The 26,667-nt window shown below is 39.9% G+C and overlaps 1 protein-coding gene across 1 annotated transcript in view; it reads right to left on the bottom strand.

Annotated features, from left to right (window-relative positions):
* The window catches only part of tcf4 (transcription factor 4), a 230,164-nt gene that overhangs the window by 127,615 nt on the left and 75,882 nt on the right, over positions 1-26,667 (bottom strand). Inside the window, exon 7 of the mRNA XM_074616972.1 lies at positions 297-355. Within this exon, the coding sequence (XP_074473073.1) occupies positions 297-355 (59 nt within the window). The remainder of the gene's footprint in view (positions 1-296; positions 356-26,667) is intronic.

Below are 26,667 nucleotides of genomic sequence, written 5' to 3'. Positions count from 1 at the left end.
AACAAAGTCAGGTCTGTCCTTGATGCTTCATATTGGCTCCAGAAACTCAAACACATCCCAGATATTTTTCATCTGCAGCCTGGCTCATGTTCAGCGACTTGAACCCGTTTCCTGCTGTCCACTTCTACACAACTGTTCAGTGGGAGGGATGAAGAGTCAGTCCCTGAGCTGAGACTGCACATCCTCTACCACTGACCTCAGATCAAATCCAATCAGGGTTCGCTCACCGCTTTTGACACACAAAAAAAAAAAAAAACTCTGCTTTTATAAGAGAAGACAGTCACAGCGGGACTCACCTGGTGGCAGTGTGGGTTGGACTCTCTGCCGTACGAGTACGAACTCCTCTCTGATTTACCTGCAGGAGGGCGACAAGAAAAGAGAGGGAGCAGTTAGCAGAGGGAGTCATCTCAACAAGGACTGATCCATATCTGCACTGTAAACCCATTCAGAAGTAAACCACCTCATTTACTACTTAATCTGTGAAGCCAAGGGGATTACAAACAACGTTAGGGTTAGAACACAGGCTTCATTCATTCATTCATAAAGAGGGGATGACAAACTAATTAACATTAATTCATTCATTTTCAACACTTAAATTACAAAACACATATTTCAATCTTTCTTTCATTCATTTAAATGATCATTCATTTACACTTTGTTTAGGAAACACAGTAAAAGATGTTCAGTAGAAAAGAGCCAAAGCCAGTTTTCATGATCAGAGTCTTCACAGTGTGTGTGTGTGTGTGTGCGTGTTTTCTGCTCACTGCTCTCGCAGCACAACAATACAGACATCTGCTTTGAAACCAGAAACAACACTTTCACCCTCCACGTTCTTTTAGGTGTAGATTTTGTTTCTTTGCATGTGCAGACAAAACAAATTAAATATGAGACGAGGTCTACAGTATTCAGGTGGCATTAAGTAGCCTTACATCTAGAAACCAAGACACAATCTAATCCGTCTCAATCACTGTTGATGTTAAAAACATAAAATAACATTTGTAATGTTTTATTGCAGAACCTCCTAGTATAGTATACCTACCCCTTCTGAAGGTTTGCCATTTATGGTATTTTTCTGCTCTTTCCTCCCTTGTTGGTCCACAGAGACTCATTAGTGTACATGACTGAAGAACCATATAGATTTCACTTACTTAACAATCACCATCATCTGGCATCATCACTGACACTATAATTTTCCCATCTATCAAATTGGATGCAATGCATTGTGGGACTGTTGGCCGAATGTACTTTTTTTCTGTTCCATTGCGAGAATTTGGACACTAAAATAAAACATTGGACAGTAATTTTAGTGCAGCATATGATAAATAGTGATTCTAGACACAAGTCTAGAAACCACCAAGCCACGCCCTAATATCGTCATAGCAACGGTCTGGCACAGCCTAGCAAGCAACTACCGATACCTTAATCTCTATAAACAGATTCTGCGTTCATATGCGGTACGCGATGGGACAATCTTTTGGTATCGGAAGCGTTTTTTTGTTTCTGTTTATAGTTCGAGTAATGTTGACCAATCAGGTTCGATCAGGCTTTGGTTGAATGAAGGTAAACAGTATGCGTGGAGAGCAAAAGAGGCGGAACCCATTGAATGAAATGCAATCTCAGAACCCACTCGATATCGTCTGACTATGATTTAGCTTTTAGGGTTTTGAGATTGCTGATGCCCTAACAACTGATCAAGCATTGTGGCAAAGATCTAGCAACCATGTACAAAGACCGGAGTGACAGCCTGGAACACCCTAGTAACTCCTCAGAAACCACCCCAAACCAACTACAGGCAAGCTATGAAACACCATAGCAACCCTGGTCAGAATCTGGTCGTGCTCAAAATCGTTCGTAGATAAAATCCTCATGTTATATGTAATATTTCTAAGAGTATTAAATACTTGACAAATCTCCCTTTAAGGTACATTTTGAACAGATAAAAAATGGGCAATTAATTTGCGATTAATCAAGATTAACTTTGGACAATCATGCGATTATAGCAATGAAAATTTGTAATCCAGCCCTAGTATAAATGTAAGCTATGCTTTTGTATCAGGTGGTCCTCTTTTTTGGCGTTCTCCCCTTTATAATGTGCAGGTGTCTTACGCCTTAACCTACATCTGATGCACATTTTATGGCCATGAGAAAACAGAGCGCAGACATCGTCACCTACCCAACTGTCTTTACAGAACATCTTTGGTCCAGCGTGTTTAAACATGTGTTTGATTGAAATCAGACATCAAAGTTCTTAAAATGCAGTCCAAGGATTGATCAGTACATGACATGAAGGTGAAGTCTCTTTGGCAGGTAACCGACCATCGTTTTAATACACAAACCGAGCGTGCCTGGCTGTGAAAAAGGTGTCTGATGAATTTCGAAAAACGCTGCGACCGCCGTACTGGCGCGTAGACAACAAAGCTAATTTCCTCTCCAGCTTCTGAACAGGCTTTCCTCTCCTCCGAGCTGCGGGGACCACTTCGAGACTATTTTTACCACACAGACCTTCTTTTCGGATAAAACCTTAAATCTTCAGCCAGTCTAAATATCAAACCACGGTTAGTGTGTAATTACATTCTGCGGTCGGTGCAGCCGTACAAGATGAAATGGAGGGGTTTTGTAGCGAGCGTGTGTGGAGGAAAATGAAGCGTGTACGCGGTGAAGGGGTTTGAATCAGGCGTGTATAGACCGGCGCTGAATACACGCCAACATGGTAGTCGATGCAGAAGAGGTTGATAATTACAGGCGTACAGAATGGGAATGTGGTCGCCTATGTGTGTGTGTGTGTGCGCGCGTGTGTGTGTGTGACCGATACAGCGGCCTCGGCTTCAGCTAAGACTGATGCCAGCTGGACCGGTTTGGCACATATACAAAGACTCCCACACACACACACACAGAGAGTACTGGAAATCACTGGCACAGATGCACACACACACACACACACACACACACACACACACACACACACACACACACACACACACACACACACACACACACACACACACACACACAGGCACACACACACACGCACACACGTGTAAATGTGCACAATATACATACTGTATATATAGCCCCTTATACACTGACACATGCAAATGTACTTTTGCATGGTACTGAAATATATCCATACACAGAATCACACATTTAAATTATACTAATTCAGGACCGCACACACACACTCACACACACATATACACTTGAACAAAGAACCATTTAGATTTAACACCGCAGACACCTCTGCAAAACACCACGACCTGCAACGGATCCAAAAAACAATCACATGCACAATTTCTACTTAAAATTCTGCATATAAATGTTAGAAAATGTATTGAAATATCATATTCTAGATGAATGATTTTATAGGATTATTAAGCCTACAACCATTTAAAAGTAACTTGAATTTTCTTTAAAATAGTAGATATTTTTAGAAATCTGGCAACATAATTTATATTTGTTTATTGTTAAAAGGTTATAAGAAAAACGCAGCAGTATTTTATATGTAATAGAAGATACAGAGGGATTTTAAATGGATTTATCCATGAAATAAATATAATAATAATAAAGACATATTTAAATAGCAGATATTTTTTAAATCTGGCAACGCAATTTAAATTTTTCCATTGCCAAAAGGTTATGAGAAAAATGAAGCAGTGTTTAAAATGTAATAGAAGAGATTTTAAAGAGATTTATCCATGAAATAAATATAATAAAAATAAATAAAAAATATTTTGTGTATTTGGCCATTTTTGTTTTTTCTCTCATAGGCCGACCGATTCATTAGATAATTCTTTGCTATCAGTGGTAGGATCAATTATTATTATTTTCTATTATTAACATGGTATTTCTTGCGGACAATAAACAAAACAAAATTATACGGTATGATTTACCATTAATTCACTGATTGTTCTCTATACCGCAATTCTTTTTTTTTTTTTTTTAACTGCTAATGGAAAAACGGGCTACATAAAATCAACAGCATGAGCTACTATTAACTCTAGTCATTTCTTTATTCATTCATTCACTAATTAACTTAATTACCTCTTAAAATACCTTAAAGGTCCCTTAATTCTTTTCAATAATGCAGTAAATAACAAGAAGGTGAAATAGATCCAGCTGCCTGAGCAGAGCGACGGGAATAAAAGATAGGATAATAATATATAAGAGAGGCCTGTGTCGTTAGCCCTGACAGGATGAGATATTTGGATGTGTGAGAGGCCTCTCCACTTCACTACTGACAAAAATAACTTTATTATAGCATCCCATTCATAGCACTGATCAGCCCCTTGTCTCGTCGGTGGAGGAGGGCCAACGTTGACTCTCCTGCCACGGCAGCCCTTAATAAAATTCCCCGTTGAGCACTGTATGTATATATCTATATCCCTTATGGATTTTGAATACACACACACACCTCTATATATTTCTTTCTTTTTCTCTTTCTTTATTTTTTTTGTGTTCGTCTCAGCAGCCACAACAGCAGCTGCTCTTTCAAAAGAAAAGACTCTGCTAAAACACACCACAAAAACCCAAAAGACAAGTAAGGGCGATATTGGTATTTTTCCTTCTGTTGATTTTTTAAAAATGTTTTATGTTTAAATAAATATTTGTGCATATAGTCCTCACATTTAAAACCTATTACCAGACAATGTGTGCTCACAATATTGTCATGTGTTTTTGGAATAAAAAAAAAAAATTGTGAATAAGACAGAGTGTATTGTTTCACGGATTATTTTTTGTCTTTTTGTGCAGATTATTCTTAATGAGCACCTGCAAAGAATGTATGGATCCTGATATTTTGCTATTTCCATAAAAGCATATTATATTTGTTGTATATAATTATATTTTGTTGCCAATGCGACCATGAAAAAATGTTTTTTTAAATGCATACAATGCTTTTGTAAATTATATAATTTTGTTAAAGTAAAAAAACAAATAAACCATGTGACTGAATGCTGTTTATCATGTGATTTTGATCATTTTGTAAATGCTGTAATGTATTAATAAAGATAACAATGACCCGAATACAGAAGCTACAGATACTACAAAGATATATTGTGAATTGAAGATCTACCAATTGTACAAGCCCCAGTTCTTTACTTTTGTCCAAAGACGGCGACCTTTTAACCTCCACCATCTCTGCAGGCTGAACTCATGTATTACACACACAAACAAAAACCCCTGGTATTTTAATTTGGCTGTTAAAGAGAGAGCAACATTAATGGAAAAAAAAAAAAAAGAAAAAAAAAAAACTGGGCAGGGACGGAGCAACGCAGGATGGGAAGGGTCAGCTGCAAGATCACACACCCTGTCACAGTACACTGTGAATGGAAGCACACACACACAGAGATACCAACAGGGAAGCTACTCTGTGGTTTGATAAAAATAAAAAGGAGTTTTTTAATAATAAAAACAATACGTTACAACAACGAGTGCATCTGAATAAAAAACATCTTTTTCAAAAAGTCGACTATCATTGAGTTTTCTATTTTTCAGCTGATTTGTTTTGTTTTAATTTAAATCAAATAACCTACTGTATTATGATCTTTGCCCAACATTTTCACCCATTTAGGGAAGTGAAAGGACGCAGTCCAAAACCTCAGCAGTGGCAGAGCATGTCCACAAAAATCAAAATAAATTTACAATTACAAAAAAATGTTAACAGTCCAGCTGACAAACCACATTACTACCACAGTTTTTCCCCCACCTCAGACTGTTTCATACACAATGTTCTCTGATGCTATCAGAATACTTTGGATCAGATCCCATCAGAACGTCCTCTCTTCTCGCCTCTGCTCTGTTTCCCCGTCAACCTCCATACTCTCCAAAATAAAAGCACTTCTAGGAATCTTTTTGGTTCTTTCGGTTTGTGCAGAACATTATTTCCAGAAAGGGTAACAAAATGTGAAAGCACTTCAAGGACCCAATCAACCTCAGAAAGATCTATGACTAAGCCCCCCTCTTAAAATGGTGGTTTGATCTTACAGTACTTCTAGGACCTTAATTCAAGGTTTTAAAGCATCATAGAGGGTACCTTCGAGAACCTCCTCTTAAAGGGAAACTCACTCACGGTTACAGCAGGGACTCTGAACTCTGAAAACCTCAGACATTTGTTGAAAAACCCTTGAAAGGATGACTATGACAGTGCTTCCAGGAACTTCTGAGAGTTCTTATAAAACTACCTTCATGAAAGGTTCTCAAACCACAACAATGCTTCAAGGAACGCTGAACAAAAAGGGGTCCTTCTTCCTTTGAAGGGTTGCTGAAAAACACTTTTGTAATCATTTCTTGAACCGGGACATTTTCTAGAAACCTCCAACAATCCTCAAAATGTCAAACCCTGATGCTAGTTCCTTCAGGAACATCCAAAATACAGGTTTCTTCATCCTCATAGCGCTTCTTGAAAAATGTTTGTAATTGTTTCCCGAACCCTGACTGTTTCTCGAAACCTCAACACAACCGGATGTCTCACGATCTTTCGTGGATTGTTGAGGAACTTGATGGTGTCTGCCACCTTCTAAGATACAAAAAAAATTGTGTTTTGCGGGAACACTTAATAAAAGACTAAAGTACCTTGTTCTTCAGAAGACTCACTGACAAACCTATTTTCAATAGGGTTGATTTGATCCGACAATACTTCCAGGAACTCATAACAGGGTCTAGAAAACTCAAACATATAAACAGGTGCTCTGAATCCTCAGAACATTCTTAGAAAACCCTACTTTAAAAGGTTCTCAAACCCCAATGGTGCTTCCTTAGATAGCTGCCTTCACCAAGTCATTTCAAACCACAAGAGAACAGGGGTTCTTCAACCTCAGAGAGCTCAAAGTACACGGACACCTCCCAGACCGGACAACGCCGTGATAGCAACCTGTCAATCACAAGGTAGCCACGCCCAAAAGCATACACTTCTTAATGGTCTATTTGACTCTAAATGGGAACATAATTTACTAAATGAACATCAACCAGAGGAGTCGCCACCTGCTGGCTGTTAGAAAGAATGCAAGTTTAAGGCACCACATTGGCTTCACTTTTCAGACCCGGAGGTTGCCCACTGATTACATCTTGAAAACACGAGTATTTTCATGACTTCCTCCAGTTAACAGCATCATTATCTCGAGTGTTTCTGGATTTTTGACTGTTTGTTGGACAAAATATTTGGAAACCACTTATTTTTGACACTTCAATTCAAATACCGATACAAAATGGGTGCTAGTTGTAGCTTCATGTGTCATCATATCATCATAAGTGTATCCATAACCAACCATGTCTGTCTCTAAATCTTTCCTTTTATCTCGACCATGAGTCACATGGCGTCAACAAAGCCCCAAAATAATCTAACAACAAACACTAGACGGTCTCAAACCTCAACAAACTCCTTAAAAGAAGGTTTCCTAACCTCAACGCCTCAATCCGCCAACCTCTGCATTTCTCTGAGGAACCCAGCGGTGACATTTTTTTCCTGGATGTCGCACATAAACAGGCTCATTGGCTGTGAGGAGGACCCCCAGACAAACCGCCACTCATTAGAGTGTGCTGGCTGCAGAGGTACAAAAGGTGGAGGAGGGGAGGTCAGCCCACTCTGCTGTATAAAGCCCATAGAGAAGTCGTGAGCCAGGAGGACCAAATCCCTCCTAATCCACAATGCTGAGAGACAGAGAGGAAACACAAATAAGCTCCATTACAAGCTGAGAGCTAACGGAACCAGAACGCTCTGCTAGACTATTAGCTATTATCACGCTACTTCTTAACAAGGCCAATAACCAAATCTACTCTTATTAATCCAGTCCTAATCCCTGAGCCTGAAATAGTCTTAAACAAAAACTACTCCTATATTCAAGATAGATTTAAAGCAAAATGCGATCTGATGGTAAATGAGAACTTGTCGAGATCATAAGATCCTACAAGAATTGTGTCCACGCCATATCAAAGTTCATATTTGAAAAGGTGGGAACTGGAATTTAAATTTAGTCTGGGTTTAAATAATCTTGTTCCTTAAACTTTTGCCGAAATAAACAATAAAATAGGTAAATAAATCACAACCCAATGTCCACATACTATTTTTTTCCCAAGGCTTCCAACCACATAGACCTTGATTTAAGATTTTGTAAATGTATTGTACTGTGTCCAAACTCAAGGATGAATTTTCTCGCTCAAAAGTTTGGATTTTTTTCCTCACATATGTGAATTTATTATCATTTCACATGTATAACATTTATATACGATCATATTTGATTTTCACAAATTTCAGACGTGAAATTTAAGACATCACTCACAACCTGAGCCATATTCTGATCTCAGCAGCTAACAGTGAAATGACATCTCTCATGGGGGCTTTCAGATTGGTTGCTTGGTTCAGCGCAGATTTAACCCGATATTCTGGGAAGTCGCGGAGGAACACGCAAAGAAGGCAAAAAGATTCTAGCATCCGTGCTAGACAAAGCTCTTAATTTCGCTGTTGTTAGCAAAGGTAATGCATCTGAGTTATGCTAAAAAGCGCACCCTAAGCATTTCATTGTCTTTGTGCAATGACAATAGTTGAATCTAATCTGATTGTCATGCATCGGCCTTTCCTCCTGATGTCAGGATTTATGCGGGGACTGGTGTCATATAATTCGGAGAATTCTGAAACTACCAAAAGTAACATTTCCTCCATCTTTAATTTCGTGGCTACCTGGCTGGCTGCCTTGTTTCTATTGACTGCGCGGGACATTGTCGCAGCGTGCAGCACAAACGTTCAACTAACTGGGCGTGAGCGCACCAAGCAACGTGCTGCGTTGCTCGGCACAACGAAAGGGCGCCACTGGAGGAGGATTTTCTTTCAAAATGATTATACACACATACAGTATAGTATGAACAGTATATGTATCTTCAAATTATCCGAAGTATCCCTTCGTGGGTAAAGAAAATGATCCCGCTTCCTAAGCTAAATAAACCATTTCAAACCATTTGGAGTAGCTGAATAAAGCTGAATCAAAAGCTCAAAGCTCAAAACAGGGCTGTTCTTCTTAGCTCACGTGAAGTTGACATGTTAGAGATACATGGTTTTTAACACCAACCGTGCAAAATAATAAACACTCAACGCAAAACATCCTTTCTTTTTGTTCTTCCCCTTGGATTCAACCCCAAGCCTGTAGCTAATTCTAATGTCAAGACTTTAATTTAAGCTCAGCACCTCAACATTAACCCTATACCTGACCTAAACTTATAGTACTACATGCTTATTTCTGTCCTTGTGAAGCCATTTAATTCTTGTTTAGTATGAAAAACAACAGAAAAACACATACACATATTGACCCATTGAACCACTTTTTCTCTGTATGTTTTTTCCTCCTGTACTCGACCCCGAATGTGTCCGAAAAACACACAAAACAAACACAAAACCACATTAAGTTTGGCTGATTTAGAAGCTATAGAAACCTCTCTGTGGCTCTCTGCGTTTGGATGAAGGCCAGCCTCAGACACTGAAAGTCTGTCTTCACAAAAGGGGCCAATTCTCAATCTTTGCATGATGTCACACCATCGGGTTTTTAAAGGTCATCGCTATTATTTTTACCTTTTTTCTTTTGGTGTTTTTAACCAGCACGGTCATTGACAAGTGTTTTACAGAACAAGGCCAGCACACGACGCAGCATGATACGAAACCACAGAGAGCAAACACTCATAACACATGATCCAAAACCAGAGCCACACTTACTGTGTGTGTGTATAAATAGTGGATTTTGTTGGACTCGCCTACACAGCAGAAGCCCACAAAGCAACACCACTTTGTATTCTGGTCATGTCTGCCTCCTTGAAGCCCAGAACGACTCTCAGACCTGTAGTGTTAGTGTTGTAGTTTGTTTTTTTTCTGTGTTTTTTTTGGTCTTTACACTGTTGCTATATAAGCAATTTACTGCTGGTTTTTTTTTCTCATTTCTTTTCTCCATTGTGGATTTTTCGTTCATACATTATTTTTAAATTTCCTGATAGGGGTAATTTGGGATGGGTTTCGATAGCCGGCTCCGTTTTGGATCCGGTTCCTACTTTGTAAATTACCCGGATCACTCATCAATCAGCTTTGCCTCTTTCTGACACTACAGGTATCTGCAAAGACAAAATACTGATGACATACAAACAGTTGTTAACACGACTGATTGACTGAACATGAAAGACCGCGTTAGCTTTAACTTTCCAAAAATTTCACCGAAATCAACAAAACAACAACGAAATGCAATATTTACTGGAGGGTACTCACGACAAAACAGGCAGTCCAACATGTTAAAGTAAGAACTTGTATTATACTGCCCGTGTTACACCATATTTCGTGACCCGCCAGATTCTGTGACCTGCAGCAGTGCAACAACAAAATCGTCTTCAGGTAACGTTAAACGTAAAATCGATATCAATTCCACTGTGTTGTTTTTATTTCTGCAGCAAAGTGAGGAGCAAAATGAGTCATGAAAGGGTTAATGAATGTCACAGAGCAGTGACTAAAGCCCCCTTTCCCACTGGGCAAAAAAAACCTAACACCCACTAACATCTGTCTTTTGTCTTTAGTGGGAAAGGTTACAATCGGCATTCATTCCCGGGACAGATGACTGTGCAGTAGCTCCAGCTCTGATGGAAACATGACACTAGGGGTGTAAATCACGATACATTATATTGATTCTTTAGACAAGATTCGATATTTGCCGATATCACAAAGTCTGCCACGATACGATTCGTTTTCAATTCAATTCAGGAGCCTGCGATCGATATGAGACGATATTTATGCCTATTGAACACAATCAGTTTCATTTATATCAACTCACAAAAAGCAAATAAAATATGATTTGACAATTTTGTGACTGGGCTCTTCCAGCAATTTAAATGAAAAACAATCTGTTCTTTTTTAATAAAAATAATAAATAATAGACCTCCTGTTGTTTGAGGTCTGGTTGCAGGTCAGCGGCTTGTCAATGAAATGAAAACAGCTGGTCCACCTCAACAGCCCACCTGAAGTGAGTCTGAGCTGAAGTTGTCGCTAACTTCCGTGCTAACCCTTGTTCACTTTAACCAGCAAGTAGCAACCAAGTAACAGGAGCTTGGTTTGGGTTTTGAGGAGCTGTAGCTACAACAAAGATCAATACAAGGGGGCAGTGGCAGCAAAGCTCTGGATTTTCTTCTTCATTAATTACTTCTTCCTTGTTGATGTTTATCTTAATTAGTTTAATAAAGTTTCATTGTCTGCAGCACACCAACAAAGTGAAGACATCAACAGCAGTAAACACAGAGGAGAGGAGAGGAGAGGAGGAAACAACAGAGGAGAGGAGAGGAGAAGAAAAGAGAGGAGGAGAGGAGAGGGGTGGAGGAAACAACAGAGGAGAGGAAAATTTGTTCTTAAAATGTATGACTATTCTCAATAAATTGCGACTTTATTTTCGTAATATTACAACTTTTTTATTGAAATATAATGTATTTTTCTCATCAAAAAACAACTTTATTCTCGTGATATAACAACTTTTTTCTTGAAATATAATTACTTTATTCTCAATAATTTACAACTTTATTCTCGTAATATTATAACTTTTGTCTCAATTAATTACGACTCTATAATCATAATATTAAAAACTTTATTTCTTGAAATATAATGACTTTATTCTCAATAAATTACAACTTTATTCTCATAATATCATTTCATTTTCAAACTTTTATGACTTCTTAGAGAACACATATGTGGGACATGTTTTGAATGTGTCAATAAAGAATAACTGAGAGCCTTATACTGCATTATATTCCATTAGATTTTTATATCTTGAATAAATTATTTCTGTGTGCCTGGATTTTTCCTTTACATAAATAAGGACATTTCCACCATCAATTAGTGCATACAAATTCACCAGAATGCAGGAAATGAAGAGTTTGACGCTCAAAATTTCAAAGAGGAGAGGAGAGGAGAGGAGAGGAGAGGAGAGGAGAGGAGAGGAGAGGAGAGGAGAGGAGAGGAGAGGAGATGAGAGGAGAGGAGAGGAGAAGAGAGGAGAGGAGAGGAGAGGAGAGGAGGGGAAAGGAGAGGAGTGGAGAGGAGAGGATAAAGGGATGGAGTTGCTCTAAGTGTCCATACCAACATCAATCAGTTTCTCTTGACAGTATTTTGATTGCTTCAATTTGATTAGATTTTTGATTGTTTTTTTATTATTATTATTCTTTATTGTGTTGAATATGTTTTTATTCAGATTCATAAAGAGGAAGTCAAACAAACCTGACGTTGTTCTAAGAGTCTTGACTTTCTTTTGACTGATTACCCTAATTTGAGTGTTTGTAATTTTGAATTAATTAGCTTATTTTAATTGTGTTTTAAAAGATAAAAAATAATTTATAATAATACAAAATAATATATATAAAAAATAAATAATATGTATTAATAATAAATAACCAAATAAAAAATGAAAATATGAAAATTAAAAAGAAAATGGATGTTCAGTCAGTGCTGACACCTCGTCTCTTTGTTTTGATGGATTTTGTCCATCACATTTGACACCTATCAGTCATTGGTTTTCATTCAGGACGGGGAAAAAGCAACCCGATGGAGTTGTTCTACGGGAGTCGATGTCGACGTCTAGACTCATTCTTTCAGAGAGTCATGTCGAGTCTGTCTCCGTGTGAAAGGAAACACTCAGAAGACGTGATCCCCTCTGACATCCATATAATGAGTCCATTTTAATAAACTATGTGACTAATAGTGCGATTTGACGAGGATGGCGAGATGACGAGGGGGAAAGAAAGAGAGGAGAGAGAAGGAGGTGGGGAGGGAGGGGGGGGAAAGGAGGATGGAGAGAAGAAGGGTTAAACTCCCTCTTCCTGCATGCTGTGTGTGTGTGTGTGTGTGTGTGTGTGTGTGTGTGTGTGTGTGTGTGTGTGTGTGTGTGTGATGGGGGGAGGGTTGGTCTGTGCAGACATGAATCATTCTGAGCGATTCAAGCGTTTCCATGACACCGCTGGGCACCGGTCCAGAAGTTTCTACAAAGTCTGAAAGGTACCGACACACACACATGCACACGCGCACACACACGCACGCACACACACACACACACACACACACTAACAGACACTCTGAAACCCGCCAGCGCTGAATTTGAAATAATCTATATATTTATTCATGGCGTTGTCTTCCCGTGTAAAGCGTAACATTTTTTTGGGATCAACATTAATTTAACAGACGATGGTCGATGAGTAACCGTCGTCTAACAGACAACCCCCCCCACACCACCACCACCACACACACACACACTACCGCCACCACCACACCCCCCCGTCCTTCACTCCCAGCAGGCATTGATTTCCTGGCACCGGAGCGAGTGAATACATCAAACAACAGATGAACATATACGAGCGACGAGAACGACTCGAGAGACGCAGCATCCAGCTCACATCTGTCGGCTTCTACCTTCAGCCATATCACGGCAGATCTGACTGCTGATTGGACCACAACTCACACTCCTTTTTTATTATTTTTTCAAGTTTGATTCTGTATATTGGAGTCATTGATTAATTTTAGTATGTAAAAATTACCTTTAATCATTTTTAATTATCTTTTAAATTCATCTTGAGTTGAAATCTTCTACGTTAAATATCTCAATGTTTGTGAATAAGTATCGGAAATAAACTGGAAACCGACACAGACTGTACATCTGGTTATTTAATCTAACAGAAACAGTGTTTGGGATTTCTCCAAATCTAACACCAAGTTTTCTCTCATTTTATGCAGTGAAATAGTATTTAAGTTTTAGTATCCACACACTGGTGTTAGGCCTACCTGCTGTTCGTCTTTTAAAATCTAATTTGTAAAAGTGTTTCCATTTTATAAATGGAGCACTAACCTTATGATGCACAAACAGAGATTTAAAATTGTGGTTTAGTATTCAACTGGTCAGAAAGTGATTTGCAATTAATATAAAAATGTAAAATGTAGATATAAATTTAATTTTATTGTCACACATTGTACATAAGACAGCACACAGTGGAATTTAGCTACTGCATTTAACCCATCCTGGTATATTAGGATCAATGGGCCAAGGAGCAGTTTTAGGGGGTCGGTGCCTTGCTCAAGGACACCTCGGCAGTGCCCAGGAGGCAAACTGGCACTTCTCCAGCTACCAGTACACACTCTGTACTTGGTTTCGTGCAGGAACTTGAACCGGCGAACCTCCGGTCCCCACGGACTGATCTACTGCCGCCCCAAAGATGGTGAATCTAATTATATCGGTACATTTCATCGGTAATTAAAGCCGCGCTGTTATTTTCAAGGTAATTCTGCTGATACAGACGGCAGCTCCGAGCGAGGCTGTGCAGCTGCTGAGCCGCGAACATAAAATGTTTCAGAAAATTAGTTCTGTTAGTGATTTCCTACATTTCCCAGAATGCTTTTGAACTCGCTTTCGGTCAAACGGGGCAGTTAGGGAGGCGTCTAGATCATGAACCTCGAGGTGAGTCGATTTGGTTTTGTGTACCGCATCCTATCCTGTAACTGCAGTGCACTCTGGTCTACTGAGGCTGCGACGTAGAAAAGTGACACAATTAACCTCAAAATGTCTCTCCGAAACCACCACATTGTCCACTCATTGACAACTCCCCACATAATAAAACATTAAAAACTGTATGTTCTCCATTACTGAGCAGTGAATTGAGATCTCTGGCACACACACAAAATCATTTTTCGCCATGTTATGTCGCACATCTGTAATTCATACATCTACCCAATGAAAAGCATTGCCTTGTGGGATTTCTAGCAGGCATCACAATTTTTGCAGTAATATTCCCACCTTCAGCGATGTTCATCCTCAATAACTTTTCATCAGTTTTCACCTGATTAGCTGTGCAGTGAGGGATACAGCCTGACTGATGTTCCACTGGTGTTATGTTTACCTGATCAGATATTGAAGCCTGACACCTTTGGTGACTTGAAAGAAGAGGGAAACTGAGGAGCTGAAGTTAGGGACAGTCTCAAAAGAGCATGCTAATAGATTCGAAGGTCAATAACTTTCTATTTATTTCTTTTCAAAGACACGTAAGACCAACTTTATTTTAATCTGGACCTCCTCCCATTATATACACAACCTCCAGTTTTCAAGAAAAGTCACTCAATATGGCTCAATGCCATTATGACATGTATTTCCACTCGGGCTGTCAAAGTTAACACGATAATAACGCAAATTTGTTTTAACGCCACTAATTTATTTAATGCATTAACATAACTTGCGATTTTTAGGTTTTAGCAGGCTCAGTTTTAAAGACAAAATGAAGATACTGGCATCATATGAAACTACAAACCTGAGGAATCCATTGGTACCAACCATGTCATACTAGCTTGTCGTGAAGGAGGCTAAATTCACTCCAAACTTGCGCTAAATTTTGGCGAGAAAAAACTGGCATGGCCATTTTCAAAGGGGTCCCTTGACCTCTGACCTCAAGATATGTGAATGAAAATGGGTTCTGTGGGCACCCACCAGTCTCCCCTTTACAGACATGCACACTTTATGATAATCACATGCAGTTTGGGGCAAGTCATAGTCAAGTCAGCACACTGACTCACTGACAGCTGTTGTTGCCTGTTGGGCTGCAGTTTGCCATGTTATGATTTGAGCGTATTTTTTTATGATAAATGCAGTACCTGTGAGGGTTTCTGGACAATATTTGTGATCGTTTTGTGTTGTTAATTGATATCTAATAATACATTTGGATAAATAAGCGTATTTGCCCTCTCCCATGTTGATAAGAGTATTAAAGACTTGCCAAATCTCACTTTAAGGTGTCCATCTGTGATGTGGCCCCCACCACATAGATGTGACAATAATATGTAATAAATACAAAGACAAATAGTAGCTTTGCGTTACACCCCTTATACATGATAGAGGCCTTACTGTTTTCATTCTATTATGGACATTTTAAAGTGCCCTCTCTAGGCCTAGTGCATACTCACACTGAGAATTCAGACCCTCAAAAAGTGATGGACACATCAACATCCTCTTAATTTGCGAATGTGCTGTTGATTGATATTATCGTCCCACACACGCTTTGGACAAAGGAGAAGTGGAGGAGCTACTTCGCTGCAACATGCTAAAAAAAATAAATCATGATTGTTGGCGACATGGTGGCAAACATTTTGTTCTTGTTCTGTGACGTTTAATTGTTATTCCAAAGCTGCAGTTTGACTGACATCTGTCAGCATATCATTTCCTGTGATGTATAGTCAAGTCAACTTTATTTACTCAGCCCTAAATCACAAATTTGCCTCAAATGTGATTTACAATGTGTACAGCATACATCCATCTACCTGTAGACCTGCGGCCATTGAGTTCTTGTATACTAACTCCCAACAATTACAATTATGATATAGTACACACTGTATACTAGTCGTATGCAATCTGGCACCGGGACACAGTTAACCATTTATCTCCAAAAATGTCAACCCTTTAGGAATGAATGCTTGTTTTCATGAATCTTTGAGAGAATCTAAAAAGGCAACTTGCTTAAACCTGCCATAGACAGAATGGCTCCTCATGGCTCTGTTTTCAGGCTTTAGAAAATCTAGCCTGTGACGGGAGACTGTGGCCAATCACAGGTCATTTCCAAGAGAGAGCGTTCCTATTGGCTGTTCATTCAACGGAGGCAACTGTCAATCACTCGCAAACTCCGATCAAATGGTCAAACTAGGCAGCGCTGATCAAATATGAATCAATATTCTGTTACTGTAATGCCTATTTCTTGCCTCAAATGTTTTCAGAAACATCTTGTAGTGTACTGTTTAGCTGCAAAATGAGAAAGTTTCCTCCGGCTGCTGGGCGGTGCTTTGTATTTCCTCAACTTTATCTCAACATGGGTCAGTAACTTTCTAATTTTACAGCTAAACAGTACACTACAAGATGTTTCTGAAAACATTTTACACAAGAAATAGGCATTACAGTAACAGAATATTGATTCATATTGGATCAGCGCTGCCTAGTTTGACCGTTTGATCGGAGTTCGCAAGTGATTGACAACTACTCAGAGACGGCAAGGCTCCAGCTCGGCTCTGATTGGTTGTTTTTCTCCGGTCTGTGAAATCTTGCAGATGCCATTAGGAGCACCGGAGGACACCAGAAGAACATGATTTTTTTCAGATTACCTGTCTCATGCACTACTGTCTGGATATAGTGTCTGTTTAGCAAGCTTTAACCCCTTTAGGGGCTACATGTGATGTATCTGAGAATGTGTGATAGAGTGTTCTTCATTGACAAAAAACACACAATTTACAAGTAACTATATTTTTCTATAAGATCTTTGCATGTATGTGTCTGAAGCAGAGTTGGTTTGTCCGCGTGGTTGTGAAGCAGATGGGTTACAATTCAGCAGCAGCCATGACACTTGTTCCCTGTTCATGAGAGTGAGACCCAAAGAACACCCCCCCCCCTCCCTCGTTACCAAACAGCCTTCATTATCCAACACCCCCCCCACCCCCCATCCCATCACACTCATTCACCCCTCCTCCACCCTGGAATCAATAGATAAACAACACAAACAACAGCGAACGGGGCGACATCACCAAACCCTCCGAACAGCAGGACTTCCACAGGAAAACTATATTTCAAATTAATATTCCAAAGCAGCATGGTGCGTTAGTGGCACTGCACTAAAAAAAAAAAAAAAAAAAAAACATGTTCAGGATGTCTCTGATTTATAAAGAAGAACATTTTGAGGAATTTTATTCCTTTATTAGACTTCAATTTCTACATTTTCTTTCACGAAGCTTTCGGTTTCGTGAAGAAAAAACGTCGCCGATTTGCAGTGCAGAGTGTGTATGGCGCGTGAGTGTGTCGCCGCGTGTGTTGTGTGTGTGTGTGTTGGTCTCAGACAAAACAGGGCTGCTGAAATGCGGCAGGCACTGCAGATTTTTGTTGGCTGGCTGACAGCGCCGTGCCGGTGCCAAGCCCCGACGGCGGAAACGACTAAAAGACGCATAAGGCTGGCATTAGAGCCCCAAATCTTCTCTCCCCCCCTCCATCCCTCCTTCTCTTTTCTCCTTCTCTTTTCTCGCTCCGCGGCGCGGCGTTTACTTTGGTCGGGGTCTTACTCGATTTGGCAACATTCGCACCCATCCGTGAATTTATCAATGTCTTTATTTCGCTGTGATCTGATGGGAGGTTGATGGTGGGGGGTGGAGGGGAGTAGAAAACATGGCACCTGAAACACTGCAGGAGGTTTAGGTAGCTTGCCACGTTGTTTTTTTCTGTTCTTTTTTGGACATCACCTCGTTCCGTGCTCCAGTTTAACCCCCCGTCCTCCCTTCATAAGTGTCGCCGAATGAGAATTTTGGAGGATTTGATTCTTTCCAGGGTTTATATTTTCCCCACCATATCTGCTGCCTTTGTCTCGAGGATTTCGGGCGACACTTCCACAAAAACCTCGGACACAATAGCATCTGGAGTTACATCCACGAGGCACCGAGCCCATGTTCCTCCTAAAACCTAAAACAAATGAAGGAAATACTCCAATTATGCTCCCAAGACAATAAAACACGGCGAAAAGAAGAATCTCCTGTAAAACATTCAGGATTACCTAAAACTAAGAGCCTGATTCTGTGTTTGGAGTCCATTATTGACGGAACAATATTTAGCTGCAGAGTAAACAAAGGCGGGATGCTGTAAATTGTGTTTGGGCATTGTTCGGCAGACAGATGACGACTGCTAATGTTGAATTAAAAAGGTTCTTAGAGGTGGATTTAACACGTTTCCTCTTGTCTTCGGGGTTGGGATGGGAGGCGAACGACGCGGGGAGACAAAGAGAGAGGTAGCGACGAGAGAAAAGGTGTGAAATTCTGAATTAGCAGCACAATATGGAAGTATTAAAGTGCAGCACAATGAGCAGCTACGCGGCAGAGTGTTGTTCACTGACACCGTCGGACTAAATAAAGACGCAGCGCTCAAGCTCACAAGGTTTTCATGTGACACACAGGAACAGGCCGGGAAACAAACTGAATGGTGAACATCAACATGGCTTCGTAAAAAAAAGATCTGGGAAACACTCTCACCCTCATACTATCCCCTAAATGATCATGATGCATCACTCTTGGTCATGTGAATTACAGACACAGGTTGCTAAACCCTTTGAATCCTGTGGAGTTACCCCATATATTGGCCAAGCATGACATATATTGTTATTTTTAGGATTTAGGAAGTCTGGCTGCTGATCAATTTGCATGTGAGTTGTACTATATACGTTCTAGGACAGTTTTAATGAAATACAAATAGTTGAATTATTTTGCCTGTATGTACACAGGACTAATATCTGTATACGATACTATCACGATACTTGGGTGCCGATTCAATATGTATTGCGATTCTACAAGAATTGCGATTCAATATTACGATTTATTGCAATTTTTGTTAACTTTTTAACACTAGACCATGGGAAAAAGTTGAATCATACACTTCTAGGGACTTTTACTTTGGAAAATATCTAAATTAATAAAAAATAAAAATGTTTGATTTTCAGCATATATGTAGTCACAGATGTCCTGAAGTCAAATATATCATTTATATATTATAATTTGTTTTTCCAGCAACCCAAAAATCAAAGAATAAAGACATTTCCCTCACAAATTAGTGGTATTTTCTTTTTAATTTATATTTTAATTTATAAGGGACTTCTGCTGAATATAATCTAATCAACCTTATTTCCATATATGTAGTTTGTATATACAGTTCCCTTTATGAACATCTTATTTTGAAAACCGGACATCTCTAGCTCTCCGTCAGCTCCGTTCTCTTTATACATCCATGGTCAGCTCCATCGGGGCCGTTTGAATGCATTTAACATAAATGTCAGTATATGGGTGCTCTACAGTTGTAGCGTCGACCACGGAGTTGAGAGTGACGGCTGGCTTGACCGCACGTTACCGCAATACATTTAAAATGTGAGGGTGCAGGTCATATCCATGCAGACCCTCCGCCGTTTTCTACTTTCTCGTTTTGGCTCGCTGCGGCTTCTTTCAGTTGACGGATACGGGATCTATATGGTAGTAGATGGGAAAAACTGTCACAGTGTTTTTCTCTCTCTCTCTGTGGGAGGAGAGGAGGAGGAGGAGGAGGAGGGGTGACCCCGGAGAGATGGATGATGGGTCAGGTGCTGTCAGACTGGAGGGGTCAAAGGTCAAAGGATCCTGTGGTTCAGAATCACACTGATTTTCTCCTGTCACTGTCATGGCTGTCTGTCTCTGATCAGTTCTCCTCCTCTCCTCTTCTAAGATGATGTTTCCTTTTCATTTCCTTTGTTCAACTTTTGCTTCTTCCTTCTTGACTCATTCAGTTTTTTCTCTCTTTTTTGTAAAAAAATATTTAAATGTTAGGTCCATTTAGTTTCCTCCTACCATTAGACTGGGGAATATAAAGTAAAGACGCAGAAAAGATAACCACGGAGCATGACGTGTTAATTATTTTAAAAATCGAATGCAAAATTTTATAAAAGTAATATTGTTTGCTGTGCACGCATGAACAGCTATGATCATTTGACATCATGTTTGAACTGAGTAGGAAATAGAGGGCTTCATAGACTGGTTGGATCTTCATATGCAAGAACTGACCCTGAACCCAATTTCAGCCGGGTAAAAATTACATTTACCCAAATTGGATTGGTAAGATCCAGTTGTATTGCCAGATCAGCTCAGAAATGAGAAAATGTATCTATGTATGTCTGGTTTGGGTAGGTTTTCCACAACCCAGTCGCCAACCATGTGATACTATCTTGTCACAAAAGAGGCTAAGGCTCCAACTTTAGGCTAAAGTTTGGTGAGGAAAAACTGGCAAGATATGTGAATGAAAATGGGTTCTATGGGTACCCACGAGTCTCCCCTTTACAGACATGCCCACTCTATGATAATCACATGCAGTTTGGGGCAAAATAACATGGAGTTTTTTGCATGCAGTACAAATGAGCTACTCTAAAATGGTGTATTTGAATATTTCTGCATACTGGGGTCCCTAAACAGTCGTAGAATTACGTAAATTGGGTATCACTGTAAAGCTGAGACTCTTATGAGTCCAATTGTATTCATGTGTAATGACATTAGTCCCCATAGAAGCCATTTCACATAAAGACTTTGTTTTACTCAGATTTGATACATGTGGTGTGTCTTTATACCAGTTTTCCTAAAATTGGATTTGAAAAAAAATCGCAATATACTGAATCGTCACCCCTGTATCATGATAAGCATCGTATCGCCAGATTCTTGCCAATACACAGCCCTACCGTCCAACAACCCACCCACTCCCACTTGGTGGACTTTCTCACTTGTTATACCGCATCATTTTTAATAAAGTTCGCTCGATATACTACGTCACTTGCTCTGACTGAATGCATAAACGTCCACATTCAACATATCCCTGGTTTATAGAAACGTACAATGCCGACAATGTCGACTCGGCTGGTTTTCTATGTGTCTGTTTCAGACCCGTCAAAGACTTTTGAATTGACCTCCTAAGTATCACTTGCCTCCATATTTTCTTTTCTTTCCTCTTCATCCCCCGTTTTCTCTCTACTGCCATCATCGACAGACCTATTCCTCCCCCTCCTCCCAACGTAATACCTGTATTTAGACAGATGCGGCAGCGTTTGAACACCTGGACGGCTGTAATGTGAGAGGTATAGCTGGAGATCTGGGAGCCGCATCACATCGCTGATGTGTTCCGTGTGATTTCAGCGCGACCACCTGGCTGCAGAATAATGACATATCTGCTCCCACACACTGTTCAGGAGCCGGTGATCAGAGGGGCTTCATCACAGCAGGGCACACCCCACCTGACATCACACGGCGAGGGAGAAGAGAGGAGGGTGGAGATAGATGGACAGCAGGAGAAAGGATGGGGACGGAGGAGAGATCTGAGCGCCTACGTAGAAACTGGCAGTCACCTGATTTCTTTAACAAATTAGGAATAAATAAAGTCAATACCCATATCAGCTATAACAACTAGAAGAATTACACTGAAGGCACATTAGGCTTTATCCAAATTCACTCACCGCAGGTTAGAAATTAAAATGGGAAGCAAACATCTTACAGGCTCAGAGGCTCAAAAACAACAATGACATTTTGTTGCCGCCTGCTGAAAGACAAAGAAACAAAAAATATAAGAAATACTCTAATTGAACCTCAATTTCCATTTTTTAAACAGCCATATATGATTAACAAAACGGGCTATTTCAGAATAAAACGATGAATAAAATCACAAAAAGGATGCCAACAGGGCAGATCAACTCAACCAGACACCAGGATTAATCTTCTGTCCATCGATGACCAACGCTACGCTCACGTCATATCACTCAGACTGTAATTACAAGCAGTAATGTAAGTGTTTTCACGACAGCCTCCTATTGTAGCTATTGCAGCTACAATATGTCCCACTTGGTCATAAGAACTACATAGTGTGGACAAAACATTGGCAAAATGGCTTCAATCAAAACCACCATTGCTGGCATTTACAGGTAAATACTAGGGCTGTTAATCGCGATTAATCACACATTTTTTATCTGTTCATCAGTTTTGTCAAGTATTTAATACTCTTATTAACATGGGAGTGGGCAAATATGCTGCTTTTTTCAAATGTATATATATATATTTATTATTGGAAATCAATTAACAACACAAAACAATGACAAATATTGTCCAGAAACTGCATGTGATTATCATAAAGTGGGCTTGTATGTAAAGGGGAGACTCGTGGGTACCCATAGAACCCATTTTCATTCACATATCTTGAGGTCAGAGGTCAAGGGACCCCTAAATTTGGACTAAATTTGGAGCGTTATTTATGTTATAGTATGACATGGTTGGTACCAATGGAATCTTTAAGTCTTCTAGTTTCATACGATACCAGTATCCTCAATCTTGCTTAAAAACTAAGCCCGCTACAACCTAAAAATTGCAATTTACGTTAATGCGTTAAAGAAATTAGTGGCGTTAAAACGAATTTGCGTTAAGGAGAAATGTAATTGAAAATGCAGTTCAGTTGTATGGGAAGGGTTTGATGCGTTGACCTCATCTACACCATTTTTTGTGACAATTGTCATGTTTCTATTTCTCTGGCCCTGGAGCAGGAAGATGACCTCCCCATTTAAAATCCTGCCTACAAAGCTCTGATTGGTTGATTGTTTTTTCCAGCCAGGGAAAAAGGCATCAATGAGTACAACAGCAGGCGTATGAACTGCTGAAGAAACCAGAGATACAGAGGTGTGGAACCAGCTACTCTTTCCAAGTAAACTATTTTACCTAAACCAGAAAACCTTCTTGGACAGACTGTAGTTTTCATTTCTCAAGTGGTAGCCGACCCACCCGGCAGCGTCACTGCCTTGCTCCATGTACTGAGGTAGAGCGGGATCTGAACCGGTCACCGTGGCAGATTGGGGGCGGTTTAACACTAACAGCGTGTTTTTTCAGGTCTTTGTCAGCTCTGTCCTCATTCAGTGTGTGCCAGCAGAGACTCTGCCCGCTGCATTCACATGGCACTGCCCTGGAAGCGTGGGAAAAAAAGGGAAAAGCTACCACTTTACCCTCGTCTGCTGCCATGGAAACCAACCAACGGTCGGGACATTAAGGCAGTGATACGAAGGGAAACTTTGTGGGCCACTCTGGCAGCCTGGCTGCTCTACTTTAGTTTTTTTTCCCCAGCTCTCTGTACTCCTTTCCTCCTTCAATTATGTCTTAATTTTTTAGCCTTTTGCTCCTCACTCTGGTGCTGCTTCATCATGGAGGTCAGTCTGCGCTCTGTGTGGGACGACTGATGAGTAACACTGTGCACACTGATGGGTTTTTCATTTTATGTTTTTATTTATTTATTTATAATAATACTACAACTACTACTAAAAATAGTTGCAACACTAAATAATGTATATATATATATATATATATATATATATACATATATATATGTATATATATATAAAATATAAATAATAATAATAATAATAATAATAATAACAATAATAATAATAATAATAATGTATTATTATTTTGTCATTATTATTATTATTATTAAATTTATAATAATAATAATAATAATATTAATTGTCATTATTATTATTATTCCCCTCATTTATTTTATCTATGTATATATTTTATTTATTTAGTGCTGCAACTACTGTAAGGATTGTTTTCATCAACTGCTAATCTTTTTTTCTTTTTCTTGTTTGGATACATTGGCTAATCATTTCCCTATAAAATAAAATAGTAGACAATGTCCATCATAGTTTCCCAGAGCAAATCCTCACATTGAGCAGATAGAACCAGATAATGCGAGGTGGTTTTCTGATGAATGATGAATATCATTATTATTGCTGTCGATGGACTGATCGCTTAATTGACGCAACATTTTTATTCATTGTATCTGACAGCTGAGGCCGTGTTTTATGCTCTTAATGAATCTGAACAAATCAACCTCATACAGTTTATTAAAATGAAAGAAAAAACAATGAATCAATCAATCAATCTAATCAATGTAGTAATCAACCGTTCCTGATCGATCACCTCTCCTTGGGTTCTCTATGCAAATCTTTCCTTTCTCGTTTATCCGTGTGTTCAAATGGATCCCCAGCCAGCACCCCGTCTCCTATAATTATACTGTGTGTGTGTGTGTGTGTGTGTGTGTGTGTGTGTGTGTGTGTGTGTGTGTGGCTGGGGGAGCAGGTGATTGGTTGGCAACAGCTGGAGAGAGAAAGGAGAACACAGCTGCAGGGAAAGAGGAGAGGAGAGAACAGGAGAGGAGGAAACAAGAGAGGAGAGGAGAGGAAAGGAGAGAACGGGAAAGAAGGGAACAGGAGAGGAGGAAACAAGAGAGGAGAGGAGGAAGAAACAGGAGAGGAGAGGAGAGGAGAGGAGAGGAGAGTAGAGGAGAGGAGAGGAGAGGAGAGGAGAGGAGAGGAGAGGAGAGGAGAGGAGAGGAGAGGAGGGAACAGGACAGGAGAGAAGAGGAGGGAACAGAAGAGGAGGAAACCGGAGAGGAGAGGAGAGGAGAGGAGAGGAGAGGAGAGGAGAGGAGAGGAGAGAAGAGGAGGAAACAGGACAGGAGAGGAGAGGACAGGAGGAAACAGGAAAGGAGATGAGAGATATATGATGCACTGCCGTCACAGCAGATTTGAATTCAATTCAGCTCTGATTCAATACAATGTTTCCACTTGTTTTATGTATCATGTTTTGATTTTGAGTAACTCCTAAATCTTTATTTCAAATCGGAAATGTCGCCCACAGTTACACTGTGACACTAACAACAGTAAACATGGGCAGTGATACTGGGTGACGTCTCGGCTACAGTCCCTCAGGACGAGGACCTTCTCACTGCGATGCAGACTGTATATACAGTATAGGATCAGATTACTCACTAGTTTTGCTTCACTGTGTCGTGATTTGGCCAAAAGACATAATGACAACATGTTGGACCCTGACCAATCACCATCTCCATCTTTCACGACTTCAGCGTTGTTGTTTTTTTGGTCTTCAACTATGACACACTACACGGGATGAAATGAGCGACTGTTGCCTCGACGCAATCAATATTAATAAATTCTGAATAAACAAGCGCACAGCAGTGGGGGCGGGGCTTCTGGGTCGAGCATGTCGTCCACAGCGGGCCTTTAAAGGACTCAAGGGCTCATTTATCGCAGCTCACTTTTGTCGCTGGATGCTGGAAATACTAACGCAACAACCCAACTCTTCTTCACTTCCCTAGAGTCAACGACACTGGAAATGTTTTACTTTGAAAAAAATACTTTTGTAAATTAAGATAATAATGCTGAGTAAACAGTATGTGTCTGTGCAGTGATGCAGGTGACAGTGTTGCTGTCGGTGAAGACAAGAACTCCCATGATACCACGCTACTTTAGGGAAAGAAATCTGTAAAATAGTATAGTACTTTCTGCATAATAGTAGTTTTAATTGTCTTTCTACAGTAATGTATTGCAGTTACTTTTGTGTCTGTACAAATACTACCAATTACCCTTAAAAAACACCTGCAATTTTAAGGGAAAAAACACTAAATGACAGGTGATTTAAGTAATTTTACATGCATTTTTTTTCATTATTATAAACAGGGTAGGCTGCACGGTGGTGCAGTGGTTAGCACTGGCGCCTCACAGCTAGAGGGTTGCAGGTTCAAATCTGGCTTGGGGCCCTTCTGTGTGGAGTTTGCATGTTCTCCCCGTGTTAGCGTGGGTTTTCTCCGGGTACTCCGGTTTCCTCCCACAGTCCAAAGACATGCAGGTTAGGTTAATTGTTGACTCTAAATTGCCCGTAGGTGTGAATGTGAGTGTGAATGGTTGTCTGTCTCTATGTGTCAGCCCTGTGATGGACTGGCGACCTGTCCAGGGTGTACCCCGCCTTCGCCCAATGTCGGCTGGGATCGGCTCCAGCCCCCCCGCGACCCCTAACGGGATAAGCGGTTGCAGATGAGGATGAGGATGAGGGATTATAAACAGGAATAATCTGTTAAATATTACCTCACATTTAATGTAAAATTACATTTAAAATACAATAATTTGCCATTAAAAAAAATAAAAGATATTTATGTAATCTTAGATTATGGTGAATTACCTGTAATTTTAAGGGTAAACCTTTAAATTACTGCAAATATCTGTAGATCTAAAGACTTTTTGTTGTTTTATGGGGAAAAAAAGGGAAAATATGTAATAAAATAC

This window comes from Sebastes fasciatus, chromosome 19, assembly GCF_043250625.1.
Source record: "Sebastes fasciatus isolate fSebFas1 chromosome 19, fSebFas1.pri, whole genome shotgun sequence".
NCBI classification, from domain to species: Eukaryota; Metazoa; Chordata; class Actinopteri; order Perciformes; family Sebastidae; genus Sebastes; species Sebastes fasciatus.
The sequence above is the reverse complement of the archived record's forward strand: the minus strand, read 5'-3'. Positions and strand labels throughout refer to the sequence as shown.